General features: G+C 41.4%; 1 protein-coding gene across 1 annotated transcript in view; it reads right to left on the bottom strand.

Moving 5' to 3' along the window:
* The window catches only part of MYO3B (myosin IIIB), a 510,258-nt gene that overhangs the window by 449,945 nt on the left and 34,851 nt on the right, over positions 1-25,462 (bottom strand). The window contains exon 7 of the mRNA XM_077151780.1: positions 15,988-16,133. Coding sequence (XP_077007895.1) covers positions 15,988-16,133 — 146 coding nt within the window. The remainder of the gene's footprint in view (positions 1-15,987; positions 16,134-25,462) is intronic.

Here is a 25,462-nt window from a genome sequence, read left to right as displayed (position 1 = left end):
CAAAGGTACTAATCTAGACCAGTGATCTCCAAACTTCTTTAATTGCACATCCTATCATTAAGGATTCTTTTGAGCACACACTCCACTAAGTCCTTTCCTAAAAATTGTTTATCAGTGCTACTGAATTTTAAAAAATGGATGAGTAATATGAAATAAATACAGTAGTCCCCAGATATTTTGCAGTTAAATTGTAGAGGTTTGCCTTTCTGTTCCGGATGCTGATTAATCTCAAAGGCAGTATACTAATAACATGATAATAACTCAAGGTACCACATATATTTAGGAAGAGCCTTATAATTAACAATAGTGGATATAAATCCATATGTCAAAGAGTCTTTATGGTAATTTTGAAGTTTTTAGATGATTTCTTGGCAGATCTGATGAACCTTATGTGGCTGATGAAGAGCTTGTCTTTTTGGAAAAATGCCATCATCTCTGCATTACTTTGTCTGTCACTCACTTGTGCTTCCATTATTAGAATAATATTCAATCTGAAGTTTTTTCAAGTCTCTTGTCTATTTTGAAAAGGTCCACTTAGCTGAAACCAGACAGCATTTGCCATATAACCATTTAACAAGGTTTCCTTAAAGTACAGAACTTTCCAACACTCTGAAATTGAACCCACAACTGGTGTGCCCTCATGATTTATCTGCAAACCAAACTGGGTAGGGCTATCTAACACAAGTACTTAGTAATAGAAAAGTATAATTTATTTTTTTGTTTCCTGAGATTAAAAATACATATATAGAGGTACAAGCCAAGAAACCCCAAGAATTGCCACAAGCCAGCACCAGAACATAAGACTACTTTGGGGGAGAAAGCATTGCCTTGCCAACAACTTGACTTTGGACTTCTAGCCTCTGAAACCAGTTTCTAACAGTTACAACAGTTCTTCCTCAGGAGTCTCCTCTGACATGGCCCCAGACCTTCAAATGAAGATATGCTGAAAGCTGAAAATTTTAGTCTTTCTCTCTAAAAAACAGTAAGGATTCAGAACAATCAGATCTGTGATGGCTGAGATTTAAGAAACCATGAGACGTAGGACATGCTTGCTGGGCACAGAGATTTATGGCAGGATAAATCTGGCATCCTGAATAAAAAAGAAATAGAAAAAGAGAGAGAATCCAATATGGAGAGGACTTCTGGTACCCAAAGAAAAGAGTTTCTTATCAACCAAAAGGACCCTAAGGAAACACTAAAGGGATGTTATCACCACCCTCTTGACTCCAAGTTTATTTATAATAGACTGCAAGAAAGACCATGTCTATGGAATGGCTTACTGGGGGCTACTCAGCTTTAATGTGAAGCAAGCACAATTTCAGGGTTAGTTTAGCAAAATTTACTTATTTAAATATTGGAGACTTAGGTAATTTCCAAGATTTTGCTATTCAAAACACTGATGAAATACAGTAGAAATTGCAGGAGATATTTGTTGGGCCATCTGCGTAGCTCACTTTGATCAATTTTTTCTAGGAATGGCCTTTCCCCACTCATGGGGTGAACTTCCCAGACCATGTACATGCTGTATGCCTCTGTTCCTTTTGGCTCTCTCAGTCAATTAGATTGAGATAGAGATTTATTTCCTAATCTTGGCCAGGGAATCATTCAAATGTGCCTTTCCAGGGAATTTGGAATTGGGATTCAGTGATGATTACTTTATCTCAGGATTGGGTAGATAAGGGTTTTGAAATTAAGGTTTATTGAGCACCTATCTTTTATATGCCATAAATACAGGTAAAGACATATGTTCAGAGAGGAACAGAGAAGAAGAGATAAGAGAGCTCTCTCCAACCTGATTTCTAGAATCATATTACTGCATCAGCACAAGTTTAGGGATAGGTATAAATAATACAATTTGTTAAGCATGATTAGACAGAAACATGAGATGTAAAAGTCAAAGAAATCTGAGAAGAGCAGAGGAGATGGTTGGTGAAATGAAAACGACAGTTAGCAGTAAAGGTGTCTTTGAACATAAAACCTGTCACCAGTTATTCCAAGCCTACCTGCCCCCTTCCCCCAGTCCCTTTTTCCAAAAGTGAGTCCTACATCTTGCCTATGTAAATACAAACATTTTTACTCATTCACTCACTGTTTTAGTTTCCTAAACATGGTATCCTGAAAGCAGATACCATGAAATGGGTTGGCTTAACAATGGGAATTTATTAGCTTACAGTTTCAAGGCTGAGAAAAATGTCCAAATCAAAGCAATGCTTTTTTCCCTAAGACCAGCTGTCAGCGATTGTTGACATAACAAGGCACATAGTGGCATCTGCTGGTTTCTCCCTTCTCTTCTAAGTTTTGTTGCTTTCAGCATCTTTCTTCCATGGATTTCTCTCCCTCTGCGTATTCATTCCATTTATAAAGGACTCCAGTAGGAAGATTAAGGCCCATCCTAAATGAGGTGACTATTTTTGCTGAAGTAGCCTCATCAAAAAAATCATACTTACCTATGCACCCATACAAATGGATTAACTTTAAACATGATTTTCTGGGTATATACAGTTTCAAACCACCACATTCACCAAATATTTTTAAAAATCCTTACTATATAAGCCAGGAACTCTTCTAGGTGCTAAAAAATGAGCTTACAGCTCATTGAGAAGCAAGAAAAATAAAAATAAAAAACCTTCTAATCAAGACAATCATAAGATAGTGGCAAGCACGCTGCAGAGAATTAAAATAAGATTGTGTGATGATGTAGCTGCTATGCATTGGGTAGCCTAGGAGGTTTGCTCTGAGAAGTTAACTTTTCAGATGAATGGGAACATCTGTTTAGTGACAAAAAGGCACTCCTGAGAATGCAATAACCAGGTAAGGATGGGGATAAGGTGGTAGAAGAGAATCTTACTAGTAGTAATATTGAACTGTGTCCCCAAAAAACACGTTCAAGTCCCACCCCTGGTGCCTGTGAATGGAACCTTATTTGGAAATAGGGTCCTTCAGGTGTAATTAGTTAAGATGAGGCCAAAACAGATTAGGGTGTGCCGTAATCCAGCATGACTGTGTCTTTATAAAAAGAAGGAAATTTGGAACAGTCAGATAGACACAAAGAGGAGAGGGTGATGTGAGACACAGAGAGGAGAAGACTATGCGAAGAGGGAGGCAGAGACCGGAGTGATGGGTCTGCAAGCCAAAGAAAGCCAAGTATGGCTGGCAACCAATAGAAGCTAGAAAAAGCAATGAGGGATCCTGTGCTACAGATTTCAAAGAGAGCATGGTCCTTCTGACACCTTGATTTCAAACTTTTAGCTTTCATAACTGTAAGACAATAAATTCCTGTTGTTTTTAAAAAGAATATATATGCATAGAAATTTAAATATTTTCTCTTTGCATCCGCATGGATTGGTTTATATGCTCCCATGCTGGAGATCACAGGTATTGTAACTACCTCTCCTTAAGTCTTTTTCTCCCTCAACTGGATGTTGATCTGAATGAGAACATTTGTCTAGTGACAAAGAGGCTGAAAGAGTTTAGTTTGGGGCGGGGCAGCTTTGGAGAGATGCGGAAGGGATGGTGTGAATTTGTCTCCTCCCTGGCTCCATGGACTGATTAGAATAATGAAGATAAAAACAGAAGACCTGTTTTTCTAGAGAGATTTGATGCTACTCTCACGAGAGGAGGGCAGAAGCTGACCAAAATAGTTAAGATGTGAGGCCCTTGGTACAAGCAAAGTTGCTCAGGTACCCAAGTGGCAGAGTGTAGCTCAGAGCACAGGAAAGAGGCTATCTCTCCTCTTCTAGGTAGAACACGGTGCTGCTTTGGGCACCTTTAGGACTGGAGGCTTTGGGAGTAACCAGAACCAATATCCCTGCAGGCACTGGTATTCTGATGGGGGTTGAGCAGGCGGATGTGGACACAGCCCACAGGAGAAAAATAACAGAGGGAAGCCACAGAATGATGGTAGCGTCAAATGGTTGTGGCACACCCTCGAGGATTTCAAAGAATTCCTGAGATGAGGTTGAGGGTGTTCTAGGCAAAGAATGGCCCCCAAAGATATCTACATCCTAATCCCTGAAACCTGTAAATATGTTGGTATATATGACAAGGGAAAATTAAGGTTTCAGATGGAATTAGGCTGCCAATCAGCTGACCTTAAGTTAGGAAGAAAATCTTGGAATATCTGCATGGGCCCAATAAAATCATAAGTGTCCTTATAATATGGAAGAGGGAGGCAGAAGAGCCAGAACCAGAGAGATGGCAGCATGAGAAAGACTCAACTGACCATTGCTGGCCTTAAAGTTGAAAGAGGACCATGAGCCAAGGAACACAGGCAGCCTCTAGAAGCTAGAAAAGGCAAGAAAACAGATCCTCCCCTATAACCTCCTGAAAGGAAGACAGACCCATTTATACCTTGATTTTAGCCCACTGAAACCCTATTTCAGACTTCTGACTTTCAGAACTATAAGATAACAAGTTTGTGTTGTTTTAAGTTGCTAAGTTTTGTTAATTTGCTATAGCAGCAATATAACACCAATACAGGGAGAGTATAGCTCAGATCTTGTTATTATGGAGTTCAATCTGAAGACACTGGGACCACATAAATATATACTATCATGCAGATCCTGAATGAATTCTAGAAACTTCCCAATAAGATAAAATTCTTGTGACTTGGGGGTCCTGAGGTAACAGTTTCAAAACCCTTCCTCAACCCTTTAAACATCAGAATTCTTCCAGAAGGAAAAGGGAAAGAAAGGGTTGCTTTTGTCAGAGATATGGTATAGCCTGCAGGGATGTGGGCAGCCAAGAGAGGTCATGCCCACTCAACCCACTCAAATTCATAAATAACGCAGCATGCCTACAGGAGCTTCTAATCCAAGGATATTTGGCACCGGAAGAGGGTCTTGGTCTTACAAATACCACACAGTGGGTTGTCTTAAACAACAGGAATTTATCAGCAATCTGTTTCAGAGACCAGAAGTCCAAATCAAAGCATTGGTTAGAAGGCTGGCTTCCTCCCTGAGTTGGTAGCCTTCTGGCTGGCTGGCAATGCTTGCCTTCCTTCGCTTTCCCATAACATGACAATGTTCTTTCCTTTCTCTGCTGGTTCCATTGTTTTCTGGCTTCTGGCTCATCCCCATGCTTGTATGAGGATAATGGGTTTGGTAAAAGTGACTGCCCATATCACATGATCAGGATGAAGCAAAATGATGGGATGCCCATCTGTCCTCTGTGCAGGTTATAAGCTCCTTTGGGACATGGCAAGCAGATGGTGCTACTTTTTGGATCATGACTCCACAAGCGCTTGGGCCCTGCCTAGGTGGACACGTAGGTCTTCTGGAAAATCCTCACCACCCTGACAGCCTAACAGCACCTCCCAGTTAGGCTATAACAGCTACCTCCCAATACCCCCAAGTACTGCTTTTATCGTGCAGTCCTCTTTGTTCTGAGATGGAGAGATTAAAGGCTAAGCGCTATCTTCTTTCATTCATTCTGCATCAGGAGACATATTTAGCAGAAAAGGAACCGAGTTAGGGGAGAACTCAGAAGAAATGCAGAGCTGAAAGCTGGCTCCCCTCTCCATTCTGAGCACTGTGGATGAGAGGGGCTATTCTTCCCTGTCCAGGCAGGAACTGGATGGGAAGGGAGGTTCTTGACTCAGTGGTCTGGAACAAGAAAGAGGAGGAATATCTCAAATATTCCACTTCCTATCAGTAAGAAGGCTGAGTTCTGCCAGACAACTTGGGGCTGATGGAGTGGAATGTTGACCATGCTCACCCTTGGGCTCTCTGAGGCAGGATACCTCCCTGTGCTGGTCTGATAGGATTATGTATCTGAAAAAGCCATGTTTTAATCCTGATCCAATCTCATGGGAGCAGCCATTTATTTTAATCCCTATTAAGTAGTATAGGCTGGAAAATTGATTAGAGTATCTCTCAGAGATGGGACACATACAATTGTGGGTATTAATTTTGATTAGATGGCTCCCATGGAATTGTGACCCCACCCATTCCCGGTGTGTCTTGATTAGTTTACTGTAATCCTTTAAAAGAGGAAACATTTTGGAGAGAGCCCTTTTAGAGAGCCACAAAAACTAGGACAGTCCATGTAGCCAAAGACCTTTGGAGGTAAAAGAATATGCCCTTAGGGGAGCTTCATGAAACAAACCTCGAGAGGAAGCTAGCAGACTTCCCCATGTTTGCTTTGTGCCTTTCCAGTTGAGAGAGAAACCCTGAACTTCATTGGCCTTTCTTGAGTAAAGGTAACCTCTTATTGGTGCCTTAATTCAGACATTTTTATAGACTTGCTTTAATTGGGACATTTTCACAGCCTTAGAACTGTAAACTAGCAACTTATTAAATTCCCCCTTTTAAAAAGCTGTCCTGTTTCTGGTATATTGCATTTCTGGCAGCTAGCAAACTAGAACACTCCCCGCCTCACTACTCCCCATCCCAAATCATGCCATCAGCAGCCCTCTAGGATGCTGCTAAGAGGAATAGGCTCAAAACTGGAGAAATCACCACTGACTATTCTACTGGGTATTTCTTTTCTGCCTTTATTCTCTTCATGCATACAGCATTCCCATCAGTATCATTTCTTATTTCTCAATTCTCAATCATGGGTCAGACTGGGGAAGGAACCAGAATTCTTTGGGAGAGATCCTGTAGTTTTAAATACAAGCAAATAAGTAAATACATGGATTGATAGAAAGATAGGTTGTCACTGGTACACACACACATATATATATATTATTACAAGCATTATTTGTAAAGTTAATTATATAATTTATATTTATATAAATGTTGAGCTCCACCCCAGAGAAATTAAATTGGCATCTTTGGCAGTGGCACCCAGGCACTAGTATATTTTAAAGCTCCCTAGGGGCTCTGATGTGTAGCCAGGATTGAGAACCCTGCCCTAGGACATAGCTGAGCCCTGTTCCTGGGTAAAAATCCCTGCTGCAGTGGACGGCTCTGGCCCTGCAGTTGTGGGTCACCCTCTACTGAGCACCTGAGCACCCAGAGAGTGTGGATAGGATGCCAAGAACCCTGGTTCTACAGAAGTCCTTTTATTTCGATGCAAAACAATACTTCTCAAGAAAGGTAGCAATTTTCCCTCACTAAGGGGAGGAATGCTGGAATAGTGACAGAGCAAGAGCAGAACCAATGCCAATGTGTCCAAATCCCAGTGAAATACCTGCTTCAGGCCCATTAGAGTTCTGTCAGGGAAAGGCTCCTTGGGGCACTTTGAGTGTATTTACCAGAATGAGGCCATTATGAAAAATGGGTTCTAGCTAGGACAGAGAGCATACGGGAGGTGGGGAGCGGGGAGAAGCTTTTCGTTCTATAAAACCTCACATTACACCATGTAAGATTGTCTTACTATTTTCACAGCTACAACAAACTCTTTGACCCCTATTGGGCTTACAGCTATGAGTAAATCAATTTTCACCTGATAAAACCATGGCATGCTCAGACTGTAGAGCTCACCAAGGTTTCTGACCCTATTTGCTTGAGACACCCACAGCTCCTGACAACTAGCATCTTTTGGGATTCCCAGTCTGTCATCCAGCATATCAGCTACTGCCTTCATGAATATGATCCACAGGCTTCCAGTGTCCTCCAGCTCATTAAACAGGCAGGACAGTAGGCAGAGGCTTGCCCAAGGCCTCCAGGATTTCTGTCATGTTGACACTGACTTCATTACCTAGCCCTCTTCAGTTCAATCCTTTTCTGGGTTATGAATCCATCAACACCACCATTATCCATCCTGTGTGTCTTCATCTTGGGTCCAAACAGATTGTACCTAATGTTGAAAATCCAAACACATTATGTCTCAAACAATCTCCATTCCTACCAGTCTTGCAATAACGCCAAATAAGGAAATTAGTCTAACATGGCTTGTTTTTAGTGAGCCCCTGCTAATTCCCAGTAATCACAGCTTTCTTTTCTAAGAATTCACAAACTATTCAAGGGGGAAAAATCCAGAAACAAAGTCAAGCTCACCAGATGGTAGTTCGCAGTCTTCCATCTATCTTTTTTTAGAGAATTGAGGTGCATTCATCCTTTTCCACTCCTCAGACACCAATCCTGTTCTCCAGAACGCTTCTGATATTACTGACAGTTGGTTAGCAGTCTCATCAGTATATTCTCTCAGTACCTAAGGTTTCATACCTCCAAGCCAAGAAACCTGAACTCATCTATAAGAACTAGGGGCTCTCTAGTTACAATCCCCTTGCCTGGCTTAGGTTTCCATTTACTTTTGCCAATGTTTTCAGTTTTTCCAGGCTGGAAAAAAAAGTCAATCTTTTTAGTACAGAGAATGGAAGCAAAAAGGGACTCAGTCTTCAGTTAGTGACCCTGTGTCTAGAGCCACTGCTATTGTCCTTTTACCTGGGGACAAGAAATTTCCAGAGCCCAGAGAGGGCTGAGTCTACCACAGAAGGTTAATGGGCTCTGTAGAGGGAGACGGTCAAGCCCGCATCATACAATGCATCAACTGAGTAAAAAGTCATGACAAAAGAAGTACCACAGCCTCAGTCCTCTTCAGATGATGACGACATCAGCACTCATAGTAGACACAATGAGGGTCAGAACAAAGGCCAGTTCTGCTTTCCAGTGGGCAGTTCATGTCCCAAATCCTGTGTGTGTGTGTGTGTGTGTGTAGGAGGGAGTTACTTCTCTTAGGAGTATTTCTAATAATGAAGGAATTGTGGCAACTGATACTAAGAGCAGAGTCCTTCAGACAGGTGCAGCACGAATAAGAATTTATTGAGAAATCAGCCTTCATTCTTTATCAATTCCCCATATAATCATCAATAAATCAATTGTCTGAACTTTTAAATGATTGATCGCATGGGTGGTCCTTTTTGATGGAAGCTTTCAAGTCTTCAACTACAAGGAAAAGAAAATTCCTTACAGTATAAATGTACTCTTGAGATCTTTTCTTTGGTTGTACATGGCATAAATTGGGTGCTGCTATGTACTGTTCTGAACGCTTTACATTCATTAGCTTTCCACAATAAGTATACAAATAGTATATTCCAAAGTGAGTATACAAATAGAAGCTGCTCCTATTTGTATACTCATTTTCCAGGAGTGGAAACAGACACAGAGGCATTAAGTAATTTGGTTAGGTTCACACAGGTATGTAGCTGAGGAGCTGCTATTCGAACCCATACAGACTGACCATAGTACAGTGTGGGAAGCTGGTTGTAAAAATGGCCCAATTTTCTATTCCATCCTGTATCTATGCCTGGCACCATCTCACCAACATAAGTCCCGACTAGCCCGCTGGAGGATAAGAAACCACCTGGCACAGAGCCATGGCATCCTAGTCAAGGTCATCTCAGACCAGCCAACCTCCCACCAACTCCCAGCTGTCCTCAGATACATGAGCAAGCCCAGGCAAGTTCAGGTCATCAGAGCCACCCAGAGAACCCACAGATTCATGGGAGCTAATAAATGATTGTAGTTTTAAACAACTAAGTTTGGAGGTGGTTTGTTACATCCTAATAGATCACTGATACAGCACCCACACTTGACCACCACACTACTCTTTCTTTTTGCTGGCATTGGCTTTACCTGACTCTAGGATTCTATAGGACTGGACAGCTCCAGCGGTGATAAGCCTTCCCCCACACTATTACCTTGTCTCTCTTCAGCCCTGTTTTACCCCTGTCCCACCACTATGCAAGCAGTTATAACTATCCTTCACTTTCATTCCCTAGTTTTTCTGGAATAGAGAGGAAACGAGGGTGCCTCAACCCTTCAGCACTATTTTGAGCTCTGTTTCCTTGCCTACCTTCTTTGCCCATCTCTCCGTCATTTAGGAGCTAAATTGGAATTAGCCAAAGTAAATGATGCCAAAATAATGAAATCAGGGTAATGAGGGCAAAAGCACAGATAGGGCTATAAGTCAACCCTCGCCTTCTCTGGCCTTTACCTCAAGTCAACCCTTGCCTTCTCTGGCCTTTTCCTTCTCTCAGGGTGGGTTTCTTAACCCTGATGGAATAGCAGTCCCTGAAGGCACTTTCCTGCTTTGCCACTTCATTCCCAAATGAAACCTTGCAAAGCTGAACTCTCCTGCATGCCAGGATTGGGGGGGGGGGGGGGGCAGCAAAGCGCACCCCCACAGGAACTAATAGCCTCAGCTGCTCAACTCAAATTAAAAAATAATTTGGAAACAGGTTCCACAGAGTGGGAGCCTTCTGGGGCATTTCTACCATCTGCCTCTAGCTACTGCGTTCCCATGGAAATGGAGTATCAAGTTCTAGGCCCAGAGGATCTTCCAGTGGCTGGGGCAGGGTGGGGTGGCTGAAGGATGGGAAAGCAATGCACTAAAATGGGATTAGAAAACTCCCAAGAAAGAAAAAGACTCATAAAAGACAATTTGTTTTTCCACTGGAGTATTTCAAAGCTTTTTTTTTTCTTTTTCTTTCTTTTTTTTTTTTTTTGCTATTAGGCACTCAGTAAATGCTAAATGATGCTAATTCTTCTAGCGCTTCTTGTTTTATGACTGAAGTTGGGATTGTGAGGGTTCATTGCTAAAAAGCCAATAGCTATGTGACCTGGGTTGGTGAAGAGAAACAAAAATTCCCAGAAGCAAATCCAGCCTTACTGTGCCATTAAACACACCCTCCTTCACTCATTACACTTCAACAACAATAGTTTAGTTTTAATTTCTCTTCCTTATATTTCACAGCCCCAAGGGAAAATGTTCTGTGACAATTCTGTAATAGTAAGACAATTTGTGGTGACTCAGGGCTCTCTGCTGCCTCTGCATTCACTCGCAGCCAAGGAACAGGCAGGGGCTGTTGTTTACCATGTAGGAAGGACTTGGTTTTGAATTAGAGAAGGCCAAATCAAAAGGAATCTTTACCTTTAAAAAAAATGCCTACATTAAATGCAAATTCAATCCAAGGATTCTCTGTTTCAGGACAGGACTCAATTGTAGGCTCTGAGTCCTAGAGGAGACCTTTCAAATAGACTCACAAATGTTTTGTGGGTCTCAGACTTCCTGAGCCCCACTGCCCACCCAATCCAGGCAGTCCAAGGATTCCCTAAGTCTGGCTTCTCCTCCTGTTTGCTATCTAATTTCTGCTCATTTCACATTTTAACCATGTCGGGGGGGAGGGCTATTCATCTTTGCAATTCAAGCACCCAACCCAGAGACTGATTTAAGATGAGCACAGTTAAAGGTGCCTCGGGATAGAGGGCATGGCTCTTCCCAAATTCCCAGCTGACTCTGTTCCAAAGCATTTTGGTAAGTCAATAGTTTAGGAGTTGGAAAGCATTTTTTTTCATAAACAAAGTTCTAGAGAGTGATTAAGTCCTCAGACAAGACCATAGAAGCCAATTTAGCTAGCCTATCAGCTAGTCTACTAATGTACCAAAAGTGGAGAACTTCAGATGTTATATTTCCTCCTCCTAATTAACCATTTAATACACATTTTTCATGAGAAAATTTATTCCAACTCAGGATGCCAGAAAAAGATTTCCATTTACCCTAGAGCCAAAGAGAGCTTTATCCTATTGGAAAAAATTAGAGGAAGGAGAAGGGAAAGGAAATTCTGGCTATAGAGGATACAGCTTTTGCAAGGATGGGGAGAGGGAAGAGAAACTTCTGAGTAGTGAAAAAGATGATTTGAAGTACCACTCTACTTTTACGTAACATATGTTCTGCAATTCTTTAATTCAAACACTCAACCTAGGTTCTAAAGTGAGAACTGAAAGGCAGTTGCTTAAAGGTGAGTTTGGAGAAGAGAAGGATTTCTGGCTCTTGATTCAAAAATCAATATGCCAAGGAGGGCCTGAGTTCACGTATGATGACAATCTTGATTCCTGCTTTTCAGTTCCTTGACTGACACAATTACAATGCTCACAAAATTCTAACTTTCAGGTTTACAATGTCAATTTAAAATTGGGAGCAGGGGAAAGGATGGGGGATTATAAACTTCTTTTAAGTAGCAAAAATTGTGGGCTCTGGAGTCAAACTTAGGTACAAATCAAGGTTCTCCCATGGTTGGATGGCCGAGCACAAGCTAGATAACCTCCCTGGGCTCCCATTCATATCATCTGGAAAAAAGGGGGTTGGGGTGGGGGTACCAATATTCATGGGATCCCTGTGAGGATTAAATGTGTTTATATTTGTAAAATGCATAGCCCTGTGCCTGCCACATAGTCAGCACTCGCAGATCTTAGGTATTATTAATTTCTCCATCACCATCTAGCTAGCTGCCTTGTCTTTCGCCCCCAAATTAGTTTCTCAGTAAATTTGGTTAAAATGAGAGCTGGTTGTGTACAGACGACTGTGGAACAATCTAGATTCAGAAAGAGAAACAAGCCAAAGTGTGACTTGGTAATTCCATCTAAACTCTCTTGAGCTTTCCTTTTCTCATCCAGCATACAGCAGGGAAAGCTCCCTTGAGGAAGGAATAATCACCGGCCTCAGGGACTGGAATATTCAGGTTGTTCTGTCCCCTCTTCTCCCAGCCAAGGACATTTCTGCCAGGAATCTTCAAAACATTTTGCATTTTTCCAGAAGGAATGAAGTGAAAGTACTCAATGTGCATCGAGAAGCTGGGCAGAGTCGGCTGCTTCCTGGCCCCAACATAAATGATCTGGTGGCACAACTCTCAGAGCCTGTCTAATAAACACACCCATCACTACTGGCTTCTTGGCCCCACTCTTTGGAAGCTGAAGGAATCAATAGCCAAAGACTCTAAACTAAGAAAAATTACCTGGTTGCCAAAAGATAAAAATACTTGTTCATTTCTCCTAATTCTACTGCTTCCTGCAATTACATCTATAAAACACATCTCTTTTTAAATGAAAAATACATCCAGGTCATCCCTCCAAGTCTGCCTGCACCTTTAGAATTGTATAAGAGCCCTCAGAAGAGAGTCCCGACAGAGATGTTGTTGAACTTACTGATGCCTAGAGAAATGGTTTTCATTCTTTTCCTCTCTTCTAATTCCGGGAGAAAAATAGCAAGAGCCCAAGCATCAGCCATGAGAGTGGGGTGGCATTTTTGGAGCAAAGGCGTTAGACAAGATGACACATTCTGACAGTTCAGCAAACATTGGCTGTTCTTGCCAATCAGCAGATAATTTCTGTGTGTTTACTACGTAGGAAAGATTGTGAGTCACGCAGTATTTCAAAGACAGGTCGTGATTATTCCATGTGTCATCTTCTAATGTGAAGGTCAGGAGAAAGGAGGAGGTGGGTGGAGGCAGAGAAGGGAAGAGCAAGGAAACCAGGGTGCACCAAATCAAGTATATCCAGGCAAGTCTTGTTTCATATTTTCTGCCAGTGCCCTGGGAACGCCATGTAATTACTTGCTTTGTTGACATCTGAGGCTCTCACCTCACATATAGCCAGCACTACATAAATTCTTAAGTTCTTTGTAACTTATGAAAGTCACTTCCTTCCTGACTTGGTAAAGGTTTTCTTTTCTTCCCTTACTTGATAATTTACCAAATTTATTTATTTCCAGTAATCAAAAGGGTTGTGGGGAAGAGGCAAATGAGGAAGGCCAAATGGAAAAGTCACATGCAGAATTCTGGAGCCCAAACTTCCTAGAAATGGACTGCATTGCTCAACTAAACAGGTTTCCAGAACACAGAGACACTCACGGTTGAAACTGAAAAACAATTTCTATAGCTGAACAAGTTCAAAGACTTTTTGCCATTATTAGTCATTTGCTTTTTGCCTCCATTAGGAAAGAAAAAGTATAAAGAGAGAGAGAGAACAAGCAAGAGAGTGAGAGAGAGAGAGCCCCATGAAAGACAAAGGCAAATAATTTGATTGCCTTTTAAAAATATGTAAATATTCATTTCGCCGCCACTCTCCATCAAAAAGCTTTTCTAAGGAAAGTATTCTCTCTCTCTCTCTCTCTCTCTCTCTCTCTCTCTCTCACACACACACACACACACACACACACACACACGCACACAAACATACACACACACCCCTAAGTAGTGACAGGTTCTTTTAAAAGGAAATAAAATTGAGTATAACCCAACATATCATCTCTGGTCTCAGGAAGAAAAGTGCTGTACAGTCTATACAAATATGCTAGTTTCTTGTAACCTCCATCCTTCCGGCCCAGGAATGTCCCCTGTTAAGGTTGTGGCAATGGCAAGTGTGGAGCACCCATAGACACACTGGGGACCTTTTGACAGATTATTTTTGATATTCCCTAGTACAATCTGATTTATTACTTGCACGAGAACCAAGAGACAGCAGAAGGGCAGGAGATTACACTAGGAGGAGAGAAAGAAAACCTCACCCTATAGTTGGGAGTTGGCATAAGAATTCTTGTCATCCCTAAAATCCATGTCTAGCAATTGCCCTGTTCCTAGGAGTCACCATTTCCCTTTCTAAATGTCCCAAGGCAGGTACTGGGGAGGGAGGAATCGATTCTGTGTGTTCTGGATCTGAAGGCTTCTCCCAAGATGAAAGAGATGAGAGTTCAGAGATTTTTAGATTTCAAAGGCTTGGCTGGGTGCAAAAGCAAGCGAAGTGCTGTCATTGGAGATGACAGGTCTAATTAGACACACAAACACATACACACACACACCCCTTCTGACCTGCTTATCACCACATAAAATTTCTCAATATTTGATGTGACACAAACATATACTAAAAAAACAAAAGGCATATATATATATATATATATATATATATACATCTTGCTAATCGAAAGACACGCCTTAATGCTGACATTTGGGAAATGATGTTGCCACAGTAAATAAACGAGTGAAAGGTAAACCATATGTGAAAACTTAAAGAACCCACACAAATCATTCCAAACACCATTTCTCACTTTCTGACATGTTACTGTACACGGCGCTGCGTCTGGCTCCTGCATTCTTAAATCGTTCCGAACACTCGCCAGACTACTAATTTTAAAAGCCCAAAGCCCCATTTTTTCCTCTAATCACCATGGACTGTTTTGTACTTCGGATAATGCAAAAAAGACTAATGCTGATTTGGGTGAGAATCATTTTTGGAATCATGGTTGGTGGTTGTTCACATCTGGATTAGGTGTAAAACATTAACATTATGATGATGAGCGCCACAGAGCCTCATCTGCATATAAATAGACCTAATCAGAAATGCAAATTGCAATCAGGAGAAATTTTTAAAGGCTGTGAGAGCTGTGTGATTGTGCAGATAAGGAAAGGTCAACCCTTGTATTGTTGAAGTGGATGAATGCACAGCCAGCCCAGAGCTGCCTTTGAGAGGAAAATGTAGAAGTTACAAATTATCTCTCAATCTGCAACCAGGCCGAGAAGGAGCTCCTGATGGATAACATAACTACAGCCTTGAGCTGGCCAGCCTGGTTATGGTGAAAGACAAACACATACAGGAAGACAAATATTTAACCTAACATCGTTATCATCAAACCTCTTGTGCAAATCCCCAATAAATACATTTGCTAAAATATTATTAAAAATTTATATATTTTTTAAATAAAAATATTTTTATATAATAAAAATACATAGTTGCATCTAAATACCTTCTAAATAGACCTCTTTGGGCCCACTGAGACATAAATTAAAGGATGGGGAGTAAGACATATGAATGATGTAACATTTTTCTGATAATCTTTAATACCATGCTAAATAGATGCAGCAATATGACACACAATATTCTTACCCCTCAGATTTCCAAAATACCCAAGAAAGATTCAAACGGGGGGAAAAAAGCCAACTATTATTATATAATAAAAAAAACCACCATTTTTAAGGCAAATTACTTAATCCAAAATTGCATTTATAGTCTTCTTGAGAGAAGCGCAAGAAAATGAACATCTCAGAAAAATCAGAAAATATGTAATTGTTCCAGTAAAAATATGTAACGATTCTATTATTTCTTGCGGGTATGTTGTCTTTCAGAAACAGTCTCCCCTCTTTCTTCCAAAAAGAAATAAATTTTACAATCAGGCTTTCTTAGGACTGGAAATTGTTTACGAACTATTTATTCTCTGACTAGGAGCTTTAATAAGGAACACATGAGCCAAGAGCGCCATCTAGTGTCCTACCTTGGAATCTTAAAGAGCGTTTTCACAGGATGCATATCAAAGAGGGGTGGGTCTCCGTCCCCCAGTTCAATAGCTGTGATTCCCAAGGACCAGACGTCACAGCGAGCGTCATAGGAAGAGTCATACTGCTGTTCACAAGCAATGACCTATCAGACAAAAGCAGGACACAACACATCAACACCACTGCCATCTCAGATGTCCAACAAAGGTCCTTGGCCAATCTCTATTCTTAGCCCCTCTTCTTTGTTCCCTTAGCTACTCTGATATTGAATTTGAGTAATAATAAGACTCACATTTTATAGACCTTATTTGTTTGGAACTGATTTATCATCGGATAAGCCCATTACATTTTTTTTAATGTCTCAGTGCAATTCAATAAACATGCATTGAATCTTTTATGTACCAAGAATGGTGACAGGAGAGGCACAAGAGTGAAAAACACACCGACCTACCATCCTGTAAGGAAAGGCTTTGTTTGCATCCTCCACCCCATTACTAGCCACTGAATTCAATAGTGAGGCACAGTTTGTTCTCAACAATGCTTGACTTCTGCACAAAATCCTCAAGTGTGACCAATTGTGCAGAAAGATGTAGGTTAACATAAAGCAACTCCCGCCCACCTCATTCCCTTCCTCCCAAAACGTCTGTCCCCTCCTCAAATCCCATCAACTGGTTTGCATTTCAGCAGCAGTTGCCACTCCGGCTGTCCCTGTGGTTATTGGCCTGACTGGATGTAAGATCACTATAACCCGAAAATGCCCCCAGTTTGTCATTCATTTGGGAAGCCTGGAATCTTGTAGAGAAATCTGTTGTTATTAACTTCTTGAGTTAGGCAGGCAAAGTCCTTACATTCAGACTCTGGTGTCCATCACAATGGGGTTGGGAGAGGGCAGGGCTGTGGCAAAGAGGTGTGGAGGATCTAGGAGTCCCTGTTTGACCTGAAACTCTGCCTTCTTGACCTAAGATGACCCATTGCTATAAGGTGGGGAATTTTGAGGTTCTGGTAATGCATCTGCCCAAACAGCCAATGGCCTAGGTAGTCAAGGGCATCGTTAGCGGGCACAGCTAGAGGCCATGGTCGCAGGCCCTAGTAGGCCTTCATAAGATGGGACAACTGACCACGTTGAGCAAAAGAATGGCACGATCTGGCTTATGTTTAAAGAGGATCACCCTGCCTGCCGTGTTGAGAACAGACTGAAGTGGGACATGGGTTGAGAAGCAAAACCAGTTAAAAATACTACAGCAAAAATTCAAATGTGAAACAGTGAGGCAGTAAGAAATAATCAGATTCCGGATATAATTTTAAAGTAGCGTCAACTCTATTTGCTTAACAGGATGTGTATGGTGTTGAAGAGAGAGCAGAACTGAGGACAACTCCAACCTTTTTTGGCCTGAGGAATGGGAAGCACCGAATTGTTGTTTACTGAGATGGGGAAGATGGTGAGAGAAGCCAGTTGTGGGGGGAGAGAGTGAAAAGCAGAGCTCCCTTGGGAGAAAAATTAAGACTGAAATGCTTCTAAGACTTCAAATAGAGTTGATTTGGGCCCAATGAGAACAGCATTGTAAGAAAAAAAAAATGCATGCTGTTTTAAGCCACTAAATTTGTGAAAGTTTGTTAAAGCAGCCATGAAAAACAAATACACATGCTCTCTCCCAGACCCAGTTAACCGGACTTGCAAGACCTGGCAAAATGGGCCTGCCATTATGTCCTAGAACTTGTGCCCTTTTCCCAAAATTACCCTCTACCTTTTTCTTCAGGTTTCCGAATAGGATATTTTTCCATGGACATATGTCCCTCCCGGCCTGGTCCCAGACCCAACCTCTGAATAGAATATTCTGTCATAGAACATTTGTCACACTTTTAACACATTATTTTCAAGGGTGCATTCAAACTGAAGTACAAAGAATTCCAATTCAGAAGCAGAGGCTGTTTGATTGCCCTTGAAGACCTTGCTTTCTTCACGCCGATCAGGTGAGGAACTGCACTGTTTTTAAAGATCTCCAGAGACGGCTATTCAACACTTTCCCCTTCAGAAATGACATTTTCAAAAGTGTGGACAAACATAATTTTAGTCCTATCAATCAGCAAAGAGCTTGCTGTTCTTACACATGACCCTGGAAAGAGCTCTGTGAGGTAAGGAGAGCACAACTCTCCTGCTCCAACAAGACTTTGTGGTTAGTTAAAATATAAAGGGAGTCTATAATAATCAAGTGACAAATCATGACAACTATAAATCCCTAAGAAAATATATACTAAAATGTCCAATAAAGGAGATGGTCTCCAACTGCTTAGGAATTCAGAGGGCAATCACTCTAGTTAAGCAAGCCAAAGAAAAGTGTCTACTGCCCAGCATCCACAACCTCCTGGAAGAAATGCAAAGCGACTTCGGGCCATTTTGGATGGGACACAGAGGTAATTACAAGAGCACATCAAATTTCCGGATGGATAAATCCTTACATTTCTCAAAAGCTGTCATGAAATATTCAAAACATTTATCTAGTTTCAACTTCCGTTTACAGAGTGACACTATCTTCAGCTCGGTTTGATTTAATAGAAAAGCAACCCTCGGCCACATTATTCTCTTCCCCAAACTGACTTTGTAATGCGACAGAGAAGCTCAGATTTCCAAGCAAGTTTATAGAAAACTATGTTAATAAAATAATTCACAATTATCAAGTACCCATGAGTCAGGCATTGTACTAGTTCCTGGGGAGAGAAAGCACATGCGCACTTAAATTAATCCTCGTAATAACTCTAGGAGGTAGGTACTATTATCACCTTTTAGAGAAGGGGAATTGAGGCATAATAAGGTTAAATAACTTACCCAAGGTCACACAGCTAGTAACTGTCAGGGCTGCAATTTGAATCCAGGCAGCGGAGATGGGCATGTAACAGATCATTGTATTACGTTATGCTAAGTGCTCTAATAAAGTTATGTTCAAGGAAAAATTGAAATTATCAGCTTCTGCACTCATGCTTTTTAAAATTATTTATTTTTTATTGATATATATTATATATTTGCATTCCACGTAATCATTTGAAGTGTTCAATCAATGGTTTACAATATCATCATATAGCTGTGCATTCATCATTACAATCAATTTTCTTTCTTTTTTGTGAAAAATAAAATATATACAGAGAAGCAATAAATTTCAAAGCACATTGAACAATTAGTTGTTGATTAGATTTCAGAGTTTGATATGGGTTACAATTCCACAATTTTAGGTTTTTATTTCTAGCTGCTGTAAGGTACTGGAGGCTAAAAGAAATATTAGTATAATGATTCAGCACTCATACTCATTTGTCAAACACAACCTTCTTTCTATTACTCCACCATAACCCTTGATCTTTCTCCCACTCTTCAGGGATATTTGGGCTATGCCCATATGAACTTTTTCATGTTGGAAGGAGCTGTCAATAATATGGGATAGGGGAATGGAACTAGTTGATGCTCTGGAGAGGCTGACCCCTCTGCATTTCAGGACTTACCTGGTCCAGGGACCCATCTGGAGGTTGTAGGTTTTTGGAAAGTTGCCCTAGTGCATGGACCCTTTGTAGAATCTTATATAATGCCTTAAGTATTCTTTAGGATTGGCAGGAATGGTTTTGGTCGAGTTATGAAAGGTAGCAATGTCTAACTGACGCTTATGTAAGAGTGACCTCAGAGTAGCCTCTCAGCCACATTTGAACTCTCTCAACCACTGATACCTTATTTGTTACATTTCTTTTCCCCTTTTGGTTAGGATGGCATTGTTGATCCTATGGTGTGAGGGCCAGGCTCATACCTGGGAGTTATCTCCCATGCCACCAGGGAGACTTTCATCCCTGGATGCACTCATGCTTTAACTAAACTAACCAGATTCTTTGAGGTTCTGTCACCTAAACTCCATCTCCTCGGAGGGATTCTTAGGCACAGATGGTGCTTCACTTTCAGGATTGGTCCTTGGTAGGTGTACACGAGCCTTTATCTGGATTCCACGTGTGATGGGGTTTAAAGAAGCACACAAAAAGGATACATGCCAACATTAGGCCAATGCATCTTGGGATTGAATCCCCTTTCAATCTCATATCAAAATTTGTAACTATTTCTTTGGGAATAAAAAACAAGTATCATTCTCTTTAGCTCAGCATTCTCTTTGTCTCTAAATAATAGAAAGCTGAGTTAAGTAGGCCTGGGAGGGTGCACTGGTCTTTTCTCTCCTGCTCCCAGGAGAAGGCAACTTTCAGAGGAACTCACTGAAACAATTGTTACAATGCTTCACAAAGAAAGGGCAAGGCAATGACAGGGAATGCACTGCCCTGGAACCAGGTTTTGTGGTCATAGCAAAGGATGGAGAGAGGTGAATTGAGAGAGCATTGACACAAGGCTCAGAAACCCAAACATTGAGTCTTTTCACATGCTTCCACTTCAACTCCCACTACCCCACAGAGTAGACAAGCCCAATACAAGTATATATTCTTTACCTCCAGGTTGTACTTTGTTTATGTGAGTGTGAATGATGTGAGCGGCAGTAGAATGAGGAGAATCAAATAAGTATGAGAGAGAGTTCAAGGGAAGACTTCCAGGACTTGGAGAGCAATTTAATATGGGAATTTAGGGATCTGGACATATCCAGAGAGACTGACATTTTAATCTTCAGTGACCAGGAGAACAATGATGCCAGTTACAGAAACATCAGAAGAAAGTTTGCTAGGTAGGGTAAGTTCAAATTTTGTCTGAGCTCTACCCCTAACGTGGTAGGACCTCACTTTCTTGATCTGTAAAATGGCAAGGTCAGAATAAATTATTTCTATCCTTCCCTTCCATCTCTAATATTCTATAAATTCAGGGTTTCCAAATAAGTAATCTTGAGGTTGTATCTCAAACTGAGAGATTAGAATCCCCATGCAAATTAGAAAGAGCAGACAGTAGATTATTCTGGTTGACACTGGATGGCTGGATCTTTGAGAAGTTTTTATTGCCAATATTTCCAGAAGGTCTTAAGGTCTAGCAAAAGACGCTGGTTGTTGGGATAATGCCTCTGTTAAGGAAGATGAGCTCCAGTGACAGAGCAATTGTTTTGGACGCTGGTTAATGGAGCGTGCCCACGTTCTTACCTTGAAATGCGAACTTTTGGCTCTTCTGGCACACATACTATATTGCTGCTTATTTTAGGAAGAGGAAAAACACTAATGCTGGGATAACTAGCAATATCTAGGCGCAAACAGCTTTGGTGTCCAATACTAAAAGCCATTTTACCCAGAAGTGCGCTTAAACGTCCCAAACATCACTTATTATCACCTTAGCTGCTCAAAACTTTTCTTTCTGGAGCAAACTAAAGATGAGAAATGAGTTTTCACCAACAGTTTAGTTCAACTGGTCTTTGGAGCAAAGGCTGGTGATCAGGTTTCCTTGATTGCTAGGGCAGTTCTCTTTATAGGCTGAAGAGTTCCAAAGTCCCAGATTCCCTAAATCCACCTCTAGTCACTTCCTTCTGTTCCGCACAGCTTCTTCTTCTCCTCCAGGTTGAAACTACACCTGCAACAGGATGATGCAACTGTTTTGATACATATCATCCCCTTGTCCGTCTCTGGGCAACGTCAGCAGAATTCTGCTGAGGATGGCTGACCTTTTCCTCAGCCATCGGCTGGGGAATGGCAGAGAAAAACACAACTGTCAGCAGCTATCCGTTTGAGAGGGACTTGTACCTCTGATTAGTAGAAGAAAACTCCAGAGCTGGGCATCTGTGTTTTGGTTCTGCCGCTTCTCACTGGGGAACTTGGCAGATCACTTCCTCCCCCTGCGTTTCTTTCTGCCATGCAATCTAAGCAACCTCCTTTTCATGGGTCTCATCTGAAATACTGTTTATGAAAATGCTGGTTATTCAGCTTTTTCAATGGCACTAAAAATGTTAATAGTAGATATTATTGGTTCATTGAGTTTGGGTAATATTTATTTTATTTACTTGTCTACAGGAAGTATGAATTATTTCTATAGCAAAAAAAAAAGAGGCAAATTTTGTTTGTTTGAAAATATTTTTTAAAAATTTGAAATGTTTATCTTCACTTTCAAGGCATGTTTTCTTCCTCCAGGGAGCTTGGCAATTGTTGGGATTCTTTAGCAACAAGTTGACAGGTAAAAGATGGTGTCTTGGTCTTAAAACTAGACCCCCATGAGTTTAACACAAAAAGAATAAAATAATTTTTCTTCTACCTGCCTTTCTTTCTGTTGTAAACATGAGGCTTGGGGTGGTACTTTCATGTTCCCAGGTCACCCTGATCCTATGGAATGCCTCATGATGATAGTTTTATTTCAGTCTAGACCAGGGGTAGGTCTTACTGATAAGGCTCCCAAGATAGTAAGTTTCACTCTCTGCCTCTTGGGAGGAAGCCTGGATCTCTAAGAGCCTGAGAGAACAGTCTCTCCTCAAATCAAGGTCTCTGTTATCTGGAAGGTACATCTGTTTTAGACTGGATATAAAGGGGATAAAAACAGTCAACATATGAGCTCCTGGATTCAGAAAACCTAGATTTCTCCAACAAGATATTTAACTCAAAATCATTTATCAAATCTCTGTCAATAATGAGAGTCTAACCTCTCAAAGCAAATAACACTATAGTAGCGCATCTATCATAAGAAAAAAATATGTTGCTACTCTCACAAAAATGATCTACCAGACTTAAAAATAATACAGTTGTTATTCAGATCATTTTGTTTTTCCACTGATTTTTAAAGTGCCATTAAAAATGTAAACAGTTTTGTCTTATGCATTCTGATTTCTCACCTTGCTAAAATCAATTGTGCAATCTAAAATTATAACCAAAGGTCAAGATTAAAATTTCACTCAAGTACACAGGCAAAATTTGTTATCTCAAGTGCTAAATTCAGCTAAATAAGAAGCAAGGCAAATAATCCTAAAGCTATTAATCCTTGGCTGACCTTGAGCCCCAAAATGCAAGCAACAGAATGGCAGATGAGATGGACCAAGAGGTAAGAAAGCAAACAGGATTCTTAATTTTCCTTATACAATTCATGCTGCATAACTGATAAGTATTACTGATCGTAAAGATTTCCAAAATAGAGCTTCTTCCCTGGAATCAGAGATTGCAGTTATAAATATTTTTCATCAGTTTTTGCATAAAACATCTTAAAGTTTTACAGGCTCAGATACCAAATAAACATATGGCATCTGCTCTAGGATGAAATATAACTTCAAGAAGGATATATTTGCAAAAATTTGTTTGAACAAAGGGGATGTGGAGTAGAGGAATTAGAATTGATGAATTAATTTTTTTATTCTTTCAGGAAAGGCAAAAAGGCTAGCATTGGATCTATATTTGCTCACTGAGAAATTGCCAGATGTAATTTAAATTATACTGTCTTTATGAAATCCAGCAAAATCTCTAATTAAAATGTGACATTCTATAAGTCTTTTCCCAGGGTTTTAATATGCAACTGAAGCCTTTTGAGAAATAAAGCAAGATTTTAAAAATAAATTAAAAACACACAGAGCTGGATGGGCCACAATGGCTCAGCAGGCAGAGTTCTCGCCTGCCATGCCGGAGACCCGGGTTCAATTCTCAGTGCCTGCCCATGCAAAAAAAACAAAAAACAACTATACAGAGCATGCTTGCACAACCCCACCTTCCCATAAGCAAGGCTCAGCATAGCTGTAGAGCGGAGAGGGTGATGGTTCTGGGTCTGAGGACAGCACAGCACTCATTTTTTAAGTTCCCCAAAACCATGGTAATGAGCCATTCACCCTTATCTTATGAGGTAAGACCCCTTCTCAGACTCAGGACCAGCATCCACAGAACTCATCTATAAGAGGTAAATCACCATGTCCAAATTTTGTCTGTTTTTGTCTCTGTCCTTACCTCTCAAAAACCCTCTTGGAGGAGTGAATTTGCATGGAGGCCCAGTACAATCCCTCCGCCCTCGCCTGCTCCAACAGCTTCCCCACACCAGAGATGCAGCTGGACCTCCAGTGTCTTAATTCAACCTCCTGATATTACAGAAGAGGAAACTGAGGTCCCAAGTGGGGAGTTGACTTGTCTAAAGTCGCCACAGCTCATTCATGGAGCAGCCAGTAGTGTCTCCTCACTACCCTCCTCAGTGAGGCATCTCCTGGGCATTCCTGAGATATAGAGAATGCTGGGGCCAGTGCCAAGGAGATTTTGTTTTCCATAAGCCATAGCTATAGCACCTTCCATACTATGTGCATGAAAGCATGGACTCCAACTAAGCAGATGGATTTCCTGCTCCCTCTCATTTCTTGTCCTCACTCTTCCCTCCTCACAGCCCCCTTTCTTTTGCCAGTTAGTGCTCTGATATGCCAGAATACAGTAAGGAAAGAGCGACTAGAAGCTCCTATACTTTGGTCCATTTTACAGCTTATTAGGTCAGGTATCATTACCCCAGGTGAGGAAACAGATTCAGAAAATTTAAGAAACTTGTCCAAGGTCACACAGCTAGTAGGCAATAGAACTGAATCATGAGCCCACAATATGAAACTAATGTGAAAAAATTTTACTTTTTTCTCTTCCATGATGCACCTAAAAAATAGGAAGGAATGCAAATCACACACCTTATTTAAATGTTTCCACTTAAGCGTACTCATCATCTGTAAGAAGTCTCAGGTTTCTGTCTTCTCCCAAGCTGATATCACCCTGCTAACCAGGATGATCAAGAACCAAGATCATTTCTTCCTCCTGGGTGAGTGAAGAAGGAGAAAACAGCAGGCACCCTGACCCTCTTCCCTCTCTAGCCATTAAGCATCAACCAAGTTTTGCTTCTGTGCCTGGAGCTGAGAGGGCTGGGTAGGGGAGGAGAAGGGTGGCAGTGCAGATGTGAGGACAGGCTGGGAAGTTCCAAATGCTCACTGAGGAGGTGACTGAGCAGCAGGCATGTGAGGCCTCAGCGCTGGGCCTCCTGGGCTTCTGCACATCTGGGTGAGACTCTATACTTAGACCCCTAGGAGGAGGGTGATGGGGCGTCACCACCGCCTCCAGACGCGGGCCCCCACCTCCACACTGACAAATGACATATGACTCAACTTCCCTGAGAGCTCTGGCTGAGAGGGGAGCTGCTACAGGAGTGAGGGTGAGAGCTGGTGCTGTGCTCAAATCGTTTATTTCACTCTTGCCCTGGGCTTGTCACTTACTGGTGCCCCAAGCATCCGAACACTGCTTCAAGGGCCTCCCGAAGGTGGAGACCACATCTGCAGATATAGACAGGGTCATCTCTAGAATCAGAAAGCAAGGAATCTGTCTCTTAGAGGCTGACCCAAGAGCCTGGGAAGAACCAGGGAACAGCAAATGGCTGAGTGTCTCTGGGGAAGATAAAAATTTTTCAGCCAATTCTCCGAAATTCTAGACCTCTCACTTGAACCTCCCCAGCTCCCCAAACCCTCCATTCCTGGCAGTAACATAACTAGCAGGGGGAGTCATAGGATCCCCAATCCTTTAAAGGAGAGTCAGGGAAAAGTGAATCCT

Source organism: Tamandua tetradactyla, chromosome 3, assembly GCF_023851605.1.
Source record: "Tamandua tetradactyla isolate mTamTet1 chromosome 3, mTamTet1.pri, whole genome shotgun sequence".
Taxonomy (NCBI): Eukaryota; Metazoa; Chordata; class Mammalia; order Pilosa; family Myrmecophagidae; genus Tamandua; species Tamandua tetradactyla.
The sequence above is the reverse complement of the archived record's forward strand: the minus strand, read 5'-3'. Positions and strand labels throughout refer to the sequence as shown.